This window comes from Triturus cristatus, chromosome 1_2, assembly GCF_964204655.1.
Source record: "Triturus cristatus chromosome 1_2, aTriCri1.1, whole genome shotgun sequence".
Lineage (NCBI taxonomy): Eukaryota > Metazoa > Chordata > Amphibia > Caudata > Salamandridae > Triturus > Triturus cristatus.
This window is the reverse complement of record NC_140580.1, coordinates 111,192,809-111,207,888: the sequence shown is the minus strand read 5'-3', so window position 1 is coordinate 111,207,888 and position 15,080 is coordinate 111,192,809. Positions and strand designations below refer to the sequence as shown.

Genomic DNA, 15,080 nt, shown 5'->3' with positions numbered 1-15,080 from the left:
CTATAGGTAGCTCGCTCCAGGTCTTGGCCACGATGTAGGAGAAAGCTCTTCCCCCTGTTTTGGCTCTGTGGATCCGTGGGATTTCGGCTAGGTCGGCGGATCGGAGGTTTCGCTTGGGTACGTGGTAGGAGAGTCTCTCGTTGAGGTATTTGGGTCCGGTGTTGTGAAGGCATTTGTAGGCGTGGGTGAGTATCTTTTTTTTTTTTTTTTAAACCGTTTATTACAAAACACAAAAAAATATACAAAGATGGGCCTACAACCTTCCGGCCAGCCGCTAGTAAACAAAAGGAGCATATGATACACATTGTAGAGCGTGTATTGCGGCTGAGGAAGAAGCACAGGAGTTAGCAGCGTTGATAGCCACACCATCCGGACCCCACTGTACGGTTCCATTTTAAACTGAAAGAACAACCAGAAAAACAAACCCACAAGGCAATCCACGATCAGAAATAGCAGCATGTGCTCCCCTAGGAGGGGGATCCTAACAGTCCATAGGAGTATCAAGAAGGGGAAGAGATCAGGACTAGGGCTGGGTAAACTCAATGCCCGGAACAAGGAAGATGGGTCGGCTAAGGGGATGGGGCAGGCGACGGATCGGGCAATAACGGCGGAGCACAAATCCCCCCGCGGTAGGCGTTCCAGGGGCCCCATACTTTCACCCATGTCCCAGGCTTACCTCTCGCCACATACACCACCTTTCCCCGAAACATGCACCAATCCATATGTTCCTTCCAGGCCGAGACAGTCGGGGACCTCTGGGATCCCCACAGTTGAGCAATATCACGCTTGGCCACCATATATCCCAGAGTCACCCACCACGTCTGCGGCGCCGAGTAGTCGGTAGGTTCCCACACATTCAACAGGCATCTCCTCGCTTCGGGTAGCAGCACCACATGCGTAACCACACGCAGGACCTCATGCACACCACGCCAGAATCGCTCCACCTCCAGGCATTCCCACAATATATGCAGAAAGGTCCCCAAAGCACCACACCCACGCTTACACAACCCGTCCACAGCATAGCCCATACGCAGGAGCCTTGGCCCCGTCATGTAGACTCTGTGGAGGATCTTGAGCTGGACAAAGCGAAGGCGGGCCGGTATGGCCACCTCTTTCGGGGAGGCCACCGCAGAGGTCCAGTCCTCGTCGTCCAGCTCCAGTCCATCGGCAACCCAAGCCCCACGAAGGGCAGTCAGCAATCCCGAGCGGTCATTGATCAGTTTTTTGTAGATCAGTGAGATCGTGCTGTCCGGAACGTGTCCATCCAGCACTCTATCCTCCAGGGGGGAATACTCCGGGATGGATGCAACGTCCGGGAAGACGGAGCCCAGTGCATGACGGATCTGCAAATACCGAAAGTACTCCCTGTCATGCAACTGGAATTCCGTCTGCAGCATCTCGAACGTTTTAAATCCTCCCCTCGTCCAGAGATCCCCCACTTTACTGATGCCTATCATGTCCCACTTCTCGAAGCCCTTCGAGGTCCACAGGGAGCCCAACCGCTCGGACGCGTATAGTGGTGTTGCCCGGGTCAGACGGTCCTTCCACCCCATCGCCACATTGGCCGCGTGCCACACACGCACCATGACACGCGTGGGGCCGGTCAGCCGAGCGTCAGGCGCGCCGGAATAGAGCGCTCGATTATAGTCCCCACCCGGGAGTAGCATCTTATCCATTTCGAATGCCGGGTTTAAGGCGGGCCCGTACAGGCCGTGATTAATCGCAGCCAGCTGGGAGGCCCAATAGTACCGTTTGATATCCGGGAGGGCGATCCCTCCGTCATACCATGGGAGCGTCAGCTTCGCCAGGGCGATACGCGGCCTCCCGTCCCAGAACAGGCGGCGCTGCAAACTCTCCACCTCACGGAAGTAGCGCGCTGGGACGAGGTCCATGGTATTCTGCAAAGCGTACAGGAAACGCGGCAGAGACATCATCTTAAACAATGCCGCCCGGCCGAGCGGCGAAAGCGGCAAGCGCCGCCAGCGCGCGACGTCTTCCTTCAGGCGCTGGAGGGGGGGAAGCAAGTTCCGTTCATACAGGGCCTCCGGGTCCAGAGTAATAAAGACACCCAAGTACCGAAATCCCTGCGGGGCGATCTGGATCGGACAGCCCCGGGGGAGAATAGGAGCCTCCCCAGAGAGAACATACACGCACGATTTAGCCCAGTTGATGACAAGGCCGGAGTTATGACCAAATGAGTGCAAAACATCAACCAGTACTATCAGTGATTTACGTGGGGAAGCTAGGTACAGGAGGATGTCATCAGCGTATAGGGATACGCGGTCCTCATACTCGGGGGTCCAACGGAGACCACGGATGGAAGGCTCCCACCGCAGCCACTCCGCCAGGGGCTCCAAGGCAAGCGCAAAAAGGAGCGGCGATAAGGGGCAGCCCTGCCGCGTGCCCCGGCCCAGCTCGAACGGAGCCGATACTCTACCGTTCACCACCACCTGCGCCAATGGGCCCGAATACAGCAATTTGACCCAACTGATGAACCCTGCGCCAAAGCCAAACTTCGCAAGCATCGCCCAGATGTATGGCCATTCAAGCGTGTCAAACGCCATAGTGGCGTCCAAGGACGCCAAAATGGCCGGCTCCCGTATGTACTGAACACGTGCGAGTACCCCATGCAAACGCCGCAAGTTAAGGGCCGTGTTACGCTGGGGAATAAAGCCGAACTGATCCTGGTGAACCAGTTCGCCCACCACGCCGACCAGCCGATTGGCCAGGACCTTGGCGAGAATTTTGGGCTCCGCGTTCAGTAGCGAAATGGGCCGATAGGATGTAACCCGGTCCCGAGGTCTCCCCTCCTTGTGGATAACCACGATTGTAGCCAAACGCTGGTCCAGCGGGAGGGAGCCCACCGAATGAGCCTCCAGGAACATCGATCGGAGATGTGGTGCCAGCGTATCCGGTCGCAACTTGTACAACTCGATGGGGAGACCATTAGGACCCATGGCCTTGCCGGAAGCGACCGAACGTATGGCGAGGGCGATTTCATCGGAGGTTGGAGCGGCGTCCAACGACACTCTGTCCTCCTCCGAAAGGGAAGGCAGCGCGATATCCCTGAGCAGGGCACGGGAATCCTCTTCAGAGCGGGAAGACACCGGGGAATACACCCCACGGAAATAATCCGCGAAGCAGGAGACAATTTCTTCCGGCTCAGTAACACACACACCGTCCGTTTTCTCAATCAGCGGGACTACACGACTCGCTCTCTCCTTTTTGTCCAGCCACGCAATCAATTTACCAGCCTTATCACCCACATCATACAGTCTCCCCTGTTGCTCTCTACTGAGGCCCCTGGCCGCCTCCGTGACGAGGGCCCTATAGGCCGCTTGCTTGAGTTGGAGGACATGTAATACGGCATCCGTCACCCCACATTCTAGATTACCCTCCAACTCGGCTATCTCAGTTTCCACCCGAGTCACCTCCTCCCGCTCGCGCCTCCGGGTGTGGGAAATGAGGGACAGGGCCTCTCCTCGTAGTACTGCCTTGAATGCCTCCCACAGTGACAGCCGAAGGGACGGACCCCACATTCTCGTCAAAATAGCGCTGGAGGGATTTAAGCAATGCAGCGCGAATGGTGGGGTCGCGCAGGTACCAGGGATTGATCGGGACCAACCTACCCTCACCCCTCGGAAAAAGATCCAGGTGCAGCAGGAGCGGGGAATGGTCCGAGATACCCCGTGCCAAATGGCGTACCTCTCCCACCCTCCCAACATAGGCCGCCGGGACCAGGACATAATCTAGTCGTGAGAGACTACCATGGGCCCCCGAATGGAAGGTATACTGTAGCTGCGTGGGATGTTTTAAGCGCCAGGAATCCACCAATCCCAAAGTGTCCAATAGGCCAGAAAGCCACGCTTGGGCCCGGGGGAGGTCCCTAGGGGGGTGACGATCCACAGTCCCAGAAACCACCGCATTGAAATCCCCCCCCACCACCAGAATCCCCCCCGGAAGACCAAGGAGGAGGCGCCCCAGGTCCGCAAAGGTAGTCGCCTGCAGCCCTGGCGGGACGTACACTGACACAAAAACAACCACTTTGCCCTCCATCCTTCCCACCAAGACCGCGTAACGTCCCCTGTCGTCATGGAGCACCTCATCAATCTCCAACGGGAGCGAGTTCTTAACCATGATGCCCACACCCCTTGAGCCAGACGTGAAGCCCGAATGGGCTACCAGGCGATAGCCACGCCGATTCATGGCGCAGAAGGAGTTGCCAATGAGGTGTGTCTCCTGCAGAAAAACTACATCGGGCGAGATTCGCTTCAAGAACTGCAGGACCACCCCTCGTTTTATCCTGTCCCCCAGTACATTCACGTTCCAGGACAACAGAGTTAATTCCCTACCCCCCATCATAGACAGAAGCCACCATTTGTCCCCCCGAGAGCACTATAGAGCTAGCACAATGATACTTTTGCCTTGTGGTAAAAACGAACAACACCCCCCCATCCCTGCCCACCCATCCCAACAAAACTCCCCCCTCCCTGCACCCCTGCATGAGCCCGAACAGCCCCCCCAACGTGCAGTGTGCATGTCGCCCCATATATATAGTAAAGACTAGCTAAACCCCCTAGAGGAGGAAGGAGAACCCCCAGTAGACCCCACACAACCTCCATAGGAGGGGAAATTATACAAACAGACGCTTAATCGAGAGTGGCATCATTTTTGTCCAGAGTGAAGTCCAATATTACCCCCTCAATCCCGATCCAGTGTGCCGTCTCCCCCCGCCGCCCCCCCCCCCCCGCCCCCCGGATCACGATCCCCAGACAGAGTGTCCAGCCAGTCTCCGGCCGCTTCGGGACGGTCAAAAAAGTGCGTGCGACCCTCTACCTCCACTCGCAGCTTGGCTGGGAAGAGCATAGCGTATTTAAGGTTCAGGTCCCGAAGACGGCGCTTGACGCCTTGGAAGCTCAGTCTCTGCTTCTGGACCGCTGGGGTGAAATCGGGGTAAAAGTTCACCTCCATATTGTCAAGCTTAACCGGCCCATGCAGTCTGGAGGCTTGCAGGATAGCGTCTCTGTCCCGAAAGTTGAAGATCCGGGCAATGAGAGGCCGCGGAGGGGCTCCGATCTTCGGCCTTCCCCCGGGAACCCTGTGGGCCCGCTCCACAGCGAAGAATTTACTCAGCCCCCGTGGCTGGAGATGGGTAGCGATTAGGTCCTCCACAAACAGGTCCGCCGCCACTTCCTCCCGTCCCTCGGGCACCCCGATGATGCGGATGTTGTTCCTCCGGGCCCGACTCTCGGAGTCCTCCAGGCGCCGATCCATAAGCGCGGTCGCCTGACTAAGCCGGCGCACCTCTGCTTGTAGTGCCGCCACCTCAGTAGTAAGGCCCGATGCGGTGTGGGCCAAAGAATCAACTCGGTCGTTGGTCTTGGAAAGATCGGCCCTCACCAGGCCAACATCCATGAGGACCGAGTCGATCTTCTGTGCCAGTGTGTCGAACCGCTGGCCCACCGAGGCCTTCATCTCGGCGATGGCGCCCATGACATCCCGCAGAGTCAGATCCGTGGGCAGGTCCGGGGCATCAGGAGGGCCCTCAGGGGATTTGTGCGGTCCGCCGGGAGATCCCTTCTGGAGGGTGTAGCGGTCCATACTGTTGGCCTGAGGGGTGGTGCCACGCCGGGTCGACTTGGTCTTTGCCCGGTCTCCATCTTGTTTCGTGGCCATTGCCACCAGTCCCCCGGTCGCACCAGCCACGTCGTGAAGGGCAGGCAATCAGGGCCACAAGCTCCGGGGGGGGGCCACCCCAGATCGGCGGGGTGGGTCACAGCCGGCGGGCAGGCCGAGTCTCCCAGCGAGACCACACCAACACAAAGAGCCCCGCGACCCAACCCTGCAGAGACGGCAAGGGGGTGCGAAAGCGAAAGTGCGGGGTACGCGACTCGCCAGGCCCGGCCCGCCGCTGTTATTCACTTTGTCACTGGGTCACCCCTCAGCGCAAATCCGGGGTCTGGCGAGGAGAAGGCCGCAGACTTCAATCGGTGCTCACTCCGGTGTCCGAGGTCCGATTTGACAACGGGAAACGGGTGCCACCTCAGCTCAGGCTCACCAACACATTCCCCTCATCCGAGACAGGATAAATTCAGGATAGTCGTAGGAGGTTGCGGAGGTCCCCGGGAGCCTCGCACCTACGCGGCCATCTTGGTTGCGTGCTAGGCTCCTCCCCCGTGGGTGAGTATCTTGAAGGTGATTCTATTTTCTATGGGGAGTCAGTGGAGGTTCCGCAGGTGTTGGGTGATGCTCTCGGGTCAAGGGATGCTGTGGACGAGTCTGGCTGCGGTGTTCTGTATGGTCTGGAGTTTGCGGAGCAGGGACTTGTTGATTCCAGCGTAGAGGGCGTTTCCGTAGTTCAGTCTGCTGGTTATGAGTGCATGGGTGACGGTCCTCTTGGATTCGGGGGGGAACCATTTGAAGGCCTTTCGGAGGATGCGGAGGGTGTTGAAGTAGCTGGAGGCGACGGCCTTCACCTGTCGGGACATGGAGAGGGAGGAGTCGAGTACGATGCCAAGGTTACGCACGTGGTCCGTGGGAGTGGGTGGGCTGTCGTGGGCGGTGGGCCACCCGTTGTTGTCCCATTCAGAGGAGGAGAACGAGGACTTATGTCTTCTCCGAGTAGAGAGGTGCGATCTTCAGACGTTTTGCTGTTTCACCAGTTCTTCGAGGCATCTGCAGGTGAGTCTGGATTCTTGGAGATCGGCGGTGAACCATGTGGCCTTCCTGGGGCGCTGTCTGTCAGGGTTAGATAGGGGTGCGAGCTGGTCTGCGCAGTTGGAGATCCATTTGTGGTGTTGCTTGGTTGCGAGGTTGGTGTTGGTTGAGGTGGTCAGGGGGTCTCGTTTGAGAGTGGAGTTGAGCTGCTCCTCAGTGACTTTGCTCTAGTGTTTTCATGGATGGCGGTGAAAGTTTGGGCGGCGTGGGTTGACGCGGAAGTGTATGCAGTGGTGGTCCGGCCATGGGGTTGCATGGTGTGGCTGAAGTGGATGTTGTTACCTTCTGCGAAGATGGGGTCCAGGGTGTGTCTTGCCTTGTGGATAGGTGTGGTGACGAGCTGTTTCAGTCCGATGTTGGCAAGGTTGTCCAGGAGGGTGGTGGAGTTGGGGTCGCTGGGGTTGTCTAGGTGGAAGTTCAGGTCTCCGATGAGTATGTAGTCCATGGAGGTGATGGCGTGGGGGACGATGAGGTCGGCTATGGTAGTGGTTAACAGAGCACGAGATCCGGGGGGGTCTGTAGGCTACGGTGCCGCAAAGTGCGGTTCTAGGGCTGGCCTGGAAATGGAGGTGTTCGGTGGTGGAGAAGGAGTCGCTGGTGGTGGAGGTGGAGTCTCGGAGGGAGCTCTTGTGTGTGATGGCAAGTCCTTTCCCTGGGCGGTTGGGGCAGTCCTTCCTTTGGATCTTGCGGTGGCAATGTCGGGGATGTAGGAGGCGTTTGTCCAGGTTTCTGTGAAGAAGGTGACGTCTGGTGAGAGGGTGTCGAGGAGGTCTCAGATCTTTACGGCGTGTCTGTGCAGGGAGCGCACGTTGAGGAGGATGCAATTCAGGGCTTCTGTGGTGTTGGCGTGGGGGTGTGGCCGTGGGTGTGCGTGCGGTGGTGTAGGCATGGCAGCAGTGACGGCAGGCGAACTGTCCATGGGTGGTACTCGGTGTGGCCCGCTGGCAGCTGTTGCTCCTTACTGTGTTGAGTGCGAGGAGGGTGGCTATGTCGTAGCGATGGATGGTGGGAGATGCAGGGTTCCTGGCGCTGGTTGTGGTCAGGTCGCAGATGGGCCTGCCTTAGGCGCGCCAGAGGGGCGACCGTGCAGCAACCGGAATTAAATAGGGCAGGGGGAAGGGAAGCACAGCTGGAAGGTGGGTGCAAGAATGGCAGGGGGTAGGGGGAGGGGCAGCGGGGGGCAGCGAGGGGAAAAAGGGCAGCAAGAACGGGCAGGGAGAAGAACGAGGGCACAGGCCCAAAAAAAACGAAGGGCAGAAAGAAGACAATACAGACAAAAACAGGAACAGAAATTACAGTGAAAAAAGCAGTAAAGACAGGAAAAGACACCACAAACAGAAAACAGGTACAACAAAGGCAGACAGACTGAAGTGGAGCAGCAGAAGAGCAAGGCTCTCCCACTGGACCACCAGGGATGAGGCGCCGGCAGGAGCTTCCGGGTGGAGGAGGGCCTCAGACACCTACCAGGAGAGAGGTGCATGGGGCAGTGGCATGCGAGGCTACGTCGGAGCTGCTTGGGTGGAGATTGGGACCCTGGCCAGGAGGTCAGAGGTCCACAGAGTAAATATTCACCGGTGAGCACTGTTTCGGTACAGGAGAGTTACATGTTCACTAGAGAGCACAGCTCAGCACCAGAGAGTGATTGCTCACTAGGGATCACTGCTCCCTAGTGAGTGAGGCTCTAATGAGACTCTGATGTGGAGAGGGGGGTTGTTCCACCCTTTAGTAGCGATGTAAGAGAATGCATGTCCGCGTGGTCGGATTCTGTGTATGAATGGGGTATGTGCGAATAAGAATCCTATGGAGCAGAGGTGTATGGGTGGGTGATGGAAGTAGATGTGACTGTTCAGGTAGATGGGGCCTATGTTGTGTAGTGTCTTGAATGTGCGTATAATTTGAAATTAGCACTTATGTATCGGGCGTCAGTGGAGGTCCCCGAGGTGCGGCCGGACGCGCGCAGCAGGCGCGTCAAGATAAGCAGTCTGCACCCATCTGCGCCCGGACCGCACCCAGCGCCAGAACCCCTGGTCCCCGCACCCGACAACCAGAACACAAGAACAGCATTAGGGTCTCGACCACCACCGACGACACTCTCAGCACTGCCGAACACATGCATTTCCAGATCCACACAGACCCCAACTCCACCCTCAGAGGCACCCTCGTCTACAGACCCCCCAGACCCCGACCCCAGTTCAGCGACTCCATCGCCGACTTCATCAGCACACACGCCCTGACCTCCAACGACTACATCCTCCTCGGAGACCTGAACTTTCACCTTGAGAACAATGACGACAGCAACTTGACAACCCTGATCGATAACCTCGCCATCCTCGGACTGAGGCAACTCGTCAAAATGCCTAAACACTCCACCGGCCACACGCTTTACCCCATCTTCTCCGCAAGCCCCCACGTCTCCTTCAGCCACACCACCGAACTCCTCTAGACCGACCACCGCTGCATCCACTTCTCCTTCCAGAAACCCACCACACACCACCGCACCCAACAGATTCCTCGCCGCAGCTGGAGAAAAATCACCGAAGACCAACGACACGCAAACCTCGTTCTCAGCCCACCCACCGAACCCTCCAACACCGACAACGCTGCCCACAGCCTCAGACGCTGGATCGACGACTGCGCCAACACCCTCGCCCCGCTGAAGAAACCCCCCCCACAAAGACACCAGCAAGAGGGCCAGCTGGTTCACCCCAGAACTCCTAGCCTCCAAGCGAGCCTGCCGGAAACTAGAGAAGAAATGGCACAGCGAACAGACTCCGGATAGCCACGCAGCCCCCAAGGACGCCACCCGCAACCACCATCACCTCATCAGAACTGCTAAGAGGACCTCCTTCAAAGACCGCCTCGACAACAACGGACACAATAGCAAGGAGGTCTTCAACATCGTGAAGGAACTCTCAAACACCAACGACATCCCGCTGTCGCAAGCCCTGTGCGACTTCCTCTCCACTTTTTTCCACCGAAAGATAGCAGACATCCACGACAGCTTCAACACCCAGACAGCCCCAACAGACAGCAACACACCAGACTCTCCGCAAACCATCGACCACGACCCCCTGCTAGTCTGGACCAGTGTGAGCATCGATGACACCATCAAGACCATGAGCACAATCCACTCCGGCTCCCCGTCAGACCCATTCCCACACCACATCTTCAACAAAGCCAGCAGCTCCATCGCACCCCACCTGCACAACGTCATCAATCTCTCCCTCAAGACCGCGACCTTCCCAGAGAGCAGGAAACACGCCGAGATCAACGCCCTACTCAAGAAACATAAGGCAGACCCTAGAGACCTCAAGAACTTCCGTCCCATCTCTCTGCTCCCGTTCCCGGCCAAGGTCATCGAGAAGATTGTCAACAAACAGCTAACCCGATACCTTGAAGAAAACAGAATCCTGGACCCTTCCCAGTCAGGGTTCCGCAGCAACCACAGCACCGAGACCGCCCTCATCGCCGGCACCGACGACATCAGGACCCTGCTGGACAACGGTGAGACCGCAGCCCTCATCCTCCTGGACCACTCCGCCGCCTTCGACACCGTCTGCCACCGCACACTACGTGCACGCCTCCACGCCGTAGGGATCCAAAACAAAGCCCTGGAATGGACCACCTCCTTCCTCTCCGGCAGAACCCAGAGTGTCCGCCTCCCCCATTCCGATCCGAAGCCTCCGAGATCATCTGCGGCGTACCCCAGGGATCCTCCCTCAGCCCGACACTGTTCAACATTTACATGGCCCCGCTTGCACACGTCGCCCGACCTCAACATAATCTCCTACGCCGAGGACACTCAACTGATCCTCTCCCTCACCAAGGACCCCATCACCGGCAAAGCCAACCTCCACGAAGGAATGAAGGCCGTCGCCGACTGGATGAAGATCAGCGGACTGAAGCTGAACACGGACAAAACGGAGGTCCTCATCCTCGGCTCCAACCCTTCAGCCTGGGATGACTCCTGGTGGCCGACGGCACTGGGGGCAGCCCCCACACCCACTGACCACGCACGCAACCTGGGAATCATCCTCGACTCAACGCTCTCCATGACCAAGCAAGTCAATGTCGTCTCCTCCTCCTGCTTCAACACCCTCCGCATGCTTCGCAAGATCTACAGGTGGATCCCGACAGATACAAGAAGAACAGTCACCCAGGCCCTCGTCAGCAGCAGACTCGACTACGGAAACGCCCTCTACGCGGGAGCCCCGACCAAGCTCATCAAACGACTGCAACGCATCCAAAACGCCTCGGCACGACTGATCCTCGACGTACCATGCCACGCCCACATCACCCCCCAACTGAGAAACCTGCACTGGCTACCCGTCAACAAGAGGATAGCCTTCAAGCTCATCATCCACGCACACAAGGCACTCCACAAGACCGGCCCAGCCTACCTCAACAGACGACTTTCCTTCTACATCCCCAACCGCCAGCTTCGCTCTGCCGTCCTCGCACTCGCCACCGTCCCGCGCATCCGAAGAACAACCACCAGCAGGAGATCCTTCTCCCATCTCGCCACCAAGACCTGGAACACCCTCCCACTGAGCCTACGACAGACCCAAGATCTGCTGACCTTCAGGAGGCTACTCAAGACCTGGCTGTTCGATCAGTAGCGCCCCCCCCCCCCTCCCCCCAGCGCCTTGAGACTCTCACGGGTATGTAGTGCACTCTACAAATGTTTGATTGATTGATTGATTGAGGTGTGATGTGATGAAAGTTCTGTGTGGAAGGCGGAGGATGAGTCTGGCAATCACGTTCTGAATGGTTTGTAATTTCAGATGAGTTGCTTGGTGATACCAGCGTAGGGGGCGTCCCCATAGGCCATCTTGCTGGCAATGAGGGCATGAGTGATGGTTTTGTTGCTTGGGAGCCATATGGAGATCTTTCTTAGCATCTTTAGGGTGTGGAAGTAGGACGCAGCGACAGTGTTAACTTGTGAGGTCATGTCCACTTTGCCATAGATGATGATTCTGAGATTCTTCGTGTGAGTGCTGGGTGTGGGTTCGAGTTTGGCTGGCCACTAATTGGAGTCTATTGGTGAGGTGTTCTTGCCGCAGATCACTACTTCTGCCTAGTCAGTGTTGAGCTTGAGACAGTTGGCTTTCATCCAGTTAACAACTTCATTCATGCAGGCAGTGAACTTATTTCTTGTGTTGAGGGTCTTGTCCAAGAGGGAGAGTATGACTTGTGTATCGTTGAGGCAGGAAAGGATGTTGATGTGTGTGCAGATGACGTTGACCATGGGAACCATGAATGTGTTAGGAGAGGGTGTAGCTAAGCGATGAACCTTGAGACACTCCGCAGATGAGTTTGCGGGCTTCTGAGTAAGGTGCCAGGCTGACAGCTTGTGTTCAATCTGTTAAGAAGGAGCATATCCTGGAGACAGCGGGCCCTTGCATGCTAATCATATGCAGGCGCCTGATGAGGATGGAGTGTGAAATTGTGTCAAATGCTGCAGAGGTCCAGGAGAATGATGGCTGGCATGTCTCCTCCTCAAAGATAATGCGGATGTCATCTGTGGCTGCGTTAAGTGCTGTTTCTGTACCGTGGATGTGCCTGAATCCAGACTGTGTGCTGTGGAGGAGATGGTGGTTACTGAGGTGGTTGGTGAGACATTGGTTGATTAGTTTCTCTAAGACGTTTGCTGGGTATAGTAGGTGGGAGATGGGTCTATAGTTGGAAAGCATGGCTGGGTCAAAGGGTGGTTGCTTGAGCAGGGACGTGACTGATGCATGTTTCCAGATGACTGGGAATGAGGCTGAGTCAATGGGGGTGTGAAGGATGAGTGTTAGTGCTTTGCTGATGGGTAGAAGTCCTTTGCTTAAGGCATGCAAGGGCAAGGGCCAAAAGGCCCCCTTTCTCAAACCCCCCCAGTGGATGTTTGTGGTAGCAGCAGTTCCGATAGTGGTGACGGCAGGCCACAAGGACAAGATTCATTCTCCAGCTGTGATGGGAAGTTCAGTTGTGATGGTGACATTGTCCGGTTGAATGTCAAAGCTGCCTTATATGGAGGTGATTTTGTTACAGAAGAATTCTGAGATCTTGGTACAAACCACATTGTCTTGTCAGTCTAATCGCTGCACTAATAAATCTTGCATTGTGAAGAGGAGGGCAAGGCTGTATGTTGGTTCCTTGAGCTGTGTAGCTTGAGCTCGTAATTCGATCCTGCATGAAAAGGTAACAAACAGTACAATTTACCATACTCAACATGCACATTAGACAACATGTACAGCTTACCTCCAATAGCTATCAGTCTATCTCCTCTTTGAAGATCTGTTGAGGCAGCCAGAGAATTTGGTGCTACGGTTTCAATACACACATGGCCAGCATCCCCCTCACTGGCTTGCACTTGCCGAAAAGTGAGCCCTATGCTCTGTGAGTTTCCTTTGATTAGCTCGGCCTGAGAAGACAAACCAACAGAAAAGTTTTCAACAAGATTATCATTTGGGTTAATTGTTTTATCATTCAAATCTGCGGAGTAGAAGAATTAAGAACCTAATGGACATATACTCTTAAAGTAATTACTCTAGGGTTTCATAAACCTTACAACAATGGTACTGCATTTTCCTCTACTAACTTTAACTTGGTTTTGAGTTTACTTGACTGAATTCCACGGCAGCTTCAAAGACTCTAAAGTTTTCTCTTGTCTTATTGGAGTTATGTCTTGTTGGTTGCATGATGTGCGGATATATGTTTTCAAGTTATAAGCAAGAATTGGAGTGGTTTAGGCATAATCAGGAGTTTGTGATGTGGTGTTTGGTGTTGAATTGTGTTAATCTGTTTTGTATGTTTTATGGAATGTTATGAGGCAGAGTAGCATTAGTTGTGGCCACATGTGCTGTGGTATGTCTCATCAATACCAAGACACAAACAAGCCCTTCAAGTATAGGGATGATCCCGCAGAGGCTGAACGGATGAGAGTATTTTTGGTGACTGTTGTGAGCGACAGGTCAGCAACAGAAATGATAGCCAGGAGCACACCTTTTGATTGGTGATCAGTGTATGTAAGGCTCCACGATTAAGGCCTGTGAAACGGTAGTGATACTGGAATGCCGGTTTTCACATCATGAACATTTTTTGTCAACCTTGGTTTCTTTTAGTCAGACAAGATAATTATTTTGCTGGCTAATGTCTTTCCACTGGTGAAATAGCACCTAGTTCAAGAGACATTACAATATAATAATAAGAATGGCGGGCGACTCGCTCTCATTCCTTTTTAGACTATTATTTTACACTTGTTAAGACATAGTGTTTGCAATGCTACACATATAGACTCCTCTTCATTGGAAATGTAAATCACACTAGTGATCTCACCTGTGCTCTTGGTGCCTCTTCACTGCTGCATATTAGTCAACTCCACACTACATCAGTTGACAAAGCACTTACTTTACAAATATGTGTAACTTAATGCCGACATTAATGCATGCCAACCAAAGGCATGGTCAACTGTTTTCAGATCGGTCAAAAGGACTGCTGGAAAAGATCTTTCTGCTATAGTGGCTGTTTCCCCCCTACGGCCAAAAATAGCTAATCCTGTATGTACATATGATAAATCCTATTACTTTCACAAACAGGGCAATGTAGCAATGAAACAAACAAGTAACTGACCAGATCTACAAATCTAATGTTTTTCCTCTTTTGAGTAAACTAGGAACTACCGGCTAAAGAAGAACTGGAACACTTATTGCTAAGTGAGAGCGTGCACTATATCTATGGCAAGTGAAACATTATTAACACCCGATAAAGTGAACTTAATTTTTGATCCTGAATGTTTGATATAAGGAACTTTGATGCAACAAAGACAGCTTACCTTCAAATATCATTTTGTAAAAAGAAATGAACACTTCACAGTCAATGCTTGACTTGACATTCCTTTTTTCAATGTACTTCTAACCAAAAATATAACAAGACCGGGTATTAAGTATTTTCTAGTTATGATGGATGGCCATGAAGTACATTCTCTAGTCCATATTGATAACTTAAAAACCGATGTCAGCACATCATAAAACAACCGCCACAACACAATCCAATACAAGACAAGCTACCTCGCCAAAAAACTTACTCCACATGGGGTTCAACACTAAACACACAAGGATGAGGTCCGGAAAATAGAATTTTTATCTTGTTTATGCTGGGCCCAACACAAAATACAGCATAATCTGACAGACACGACTACTGCAACGGATCAAAAGCCAGCCTTCATTCAATTAATAAGGAATCCATAAAAACAGACAGATATTGACATGCATAAAGCATGAATCTGACAGGAGATTAAATCTGAAAGGAAAAATCAGTTGCTATCGTGTAGGAGCCAGTTAATATATTGAATAATACTCTCTGACGACTGGTGCCCATAA

At 54.2% G+C, this 15,080-nt stretch overlaps 1 protein-coding gene across 1 annotated transcript in view; it reads right to left on the bottom strand.

Moving 5' to 3' along the window:
• PDZD8 (PDZ domain containing 8) overlaps positions 1-15,080 on the bottom strand; it is a 389,693-nt gene that overhangs the window by 29,446 nt on the left and 345,167 nt on the right. The window contains exon 4 of the mRNA XM_085603086.1: positions 12,961-13,123. Coding sequence (XP_085459212.1) covers positions 12,961-13,123 — 163 coding nt within the window. The remainder of the gene's footprint in view (positions 1-12,960; positions 13,124-15,080) is intronic.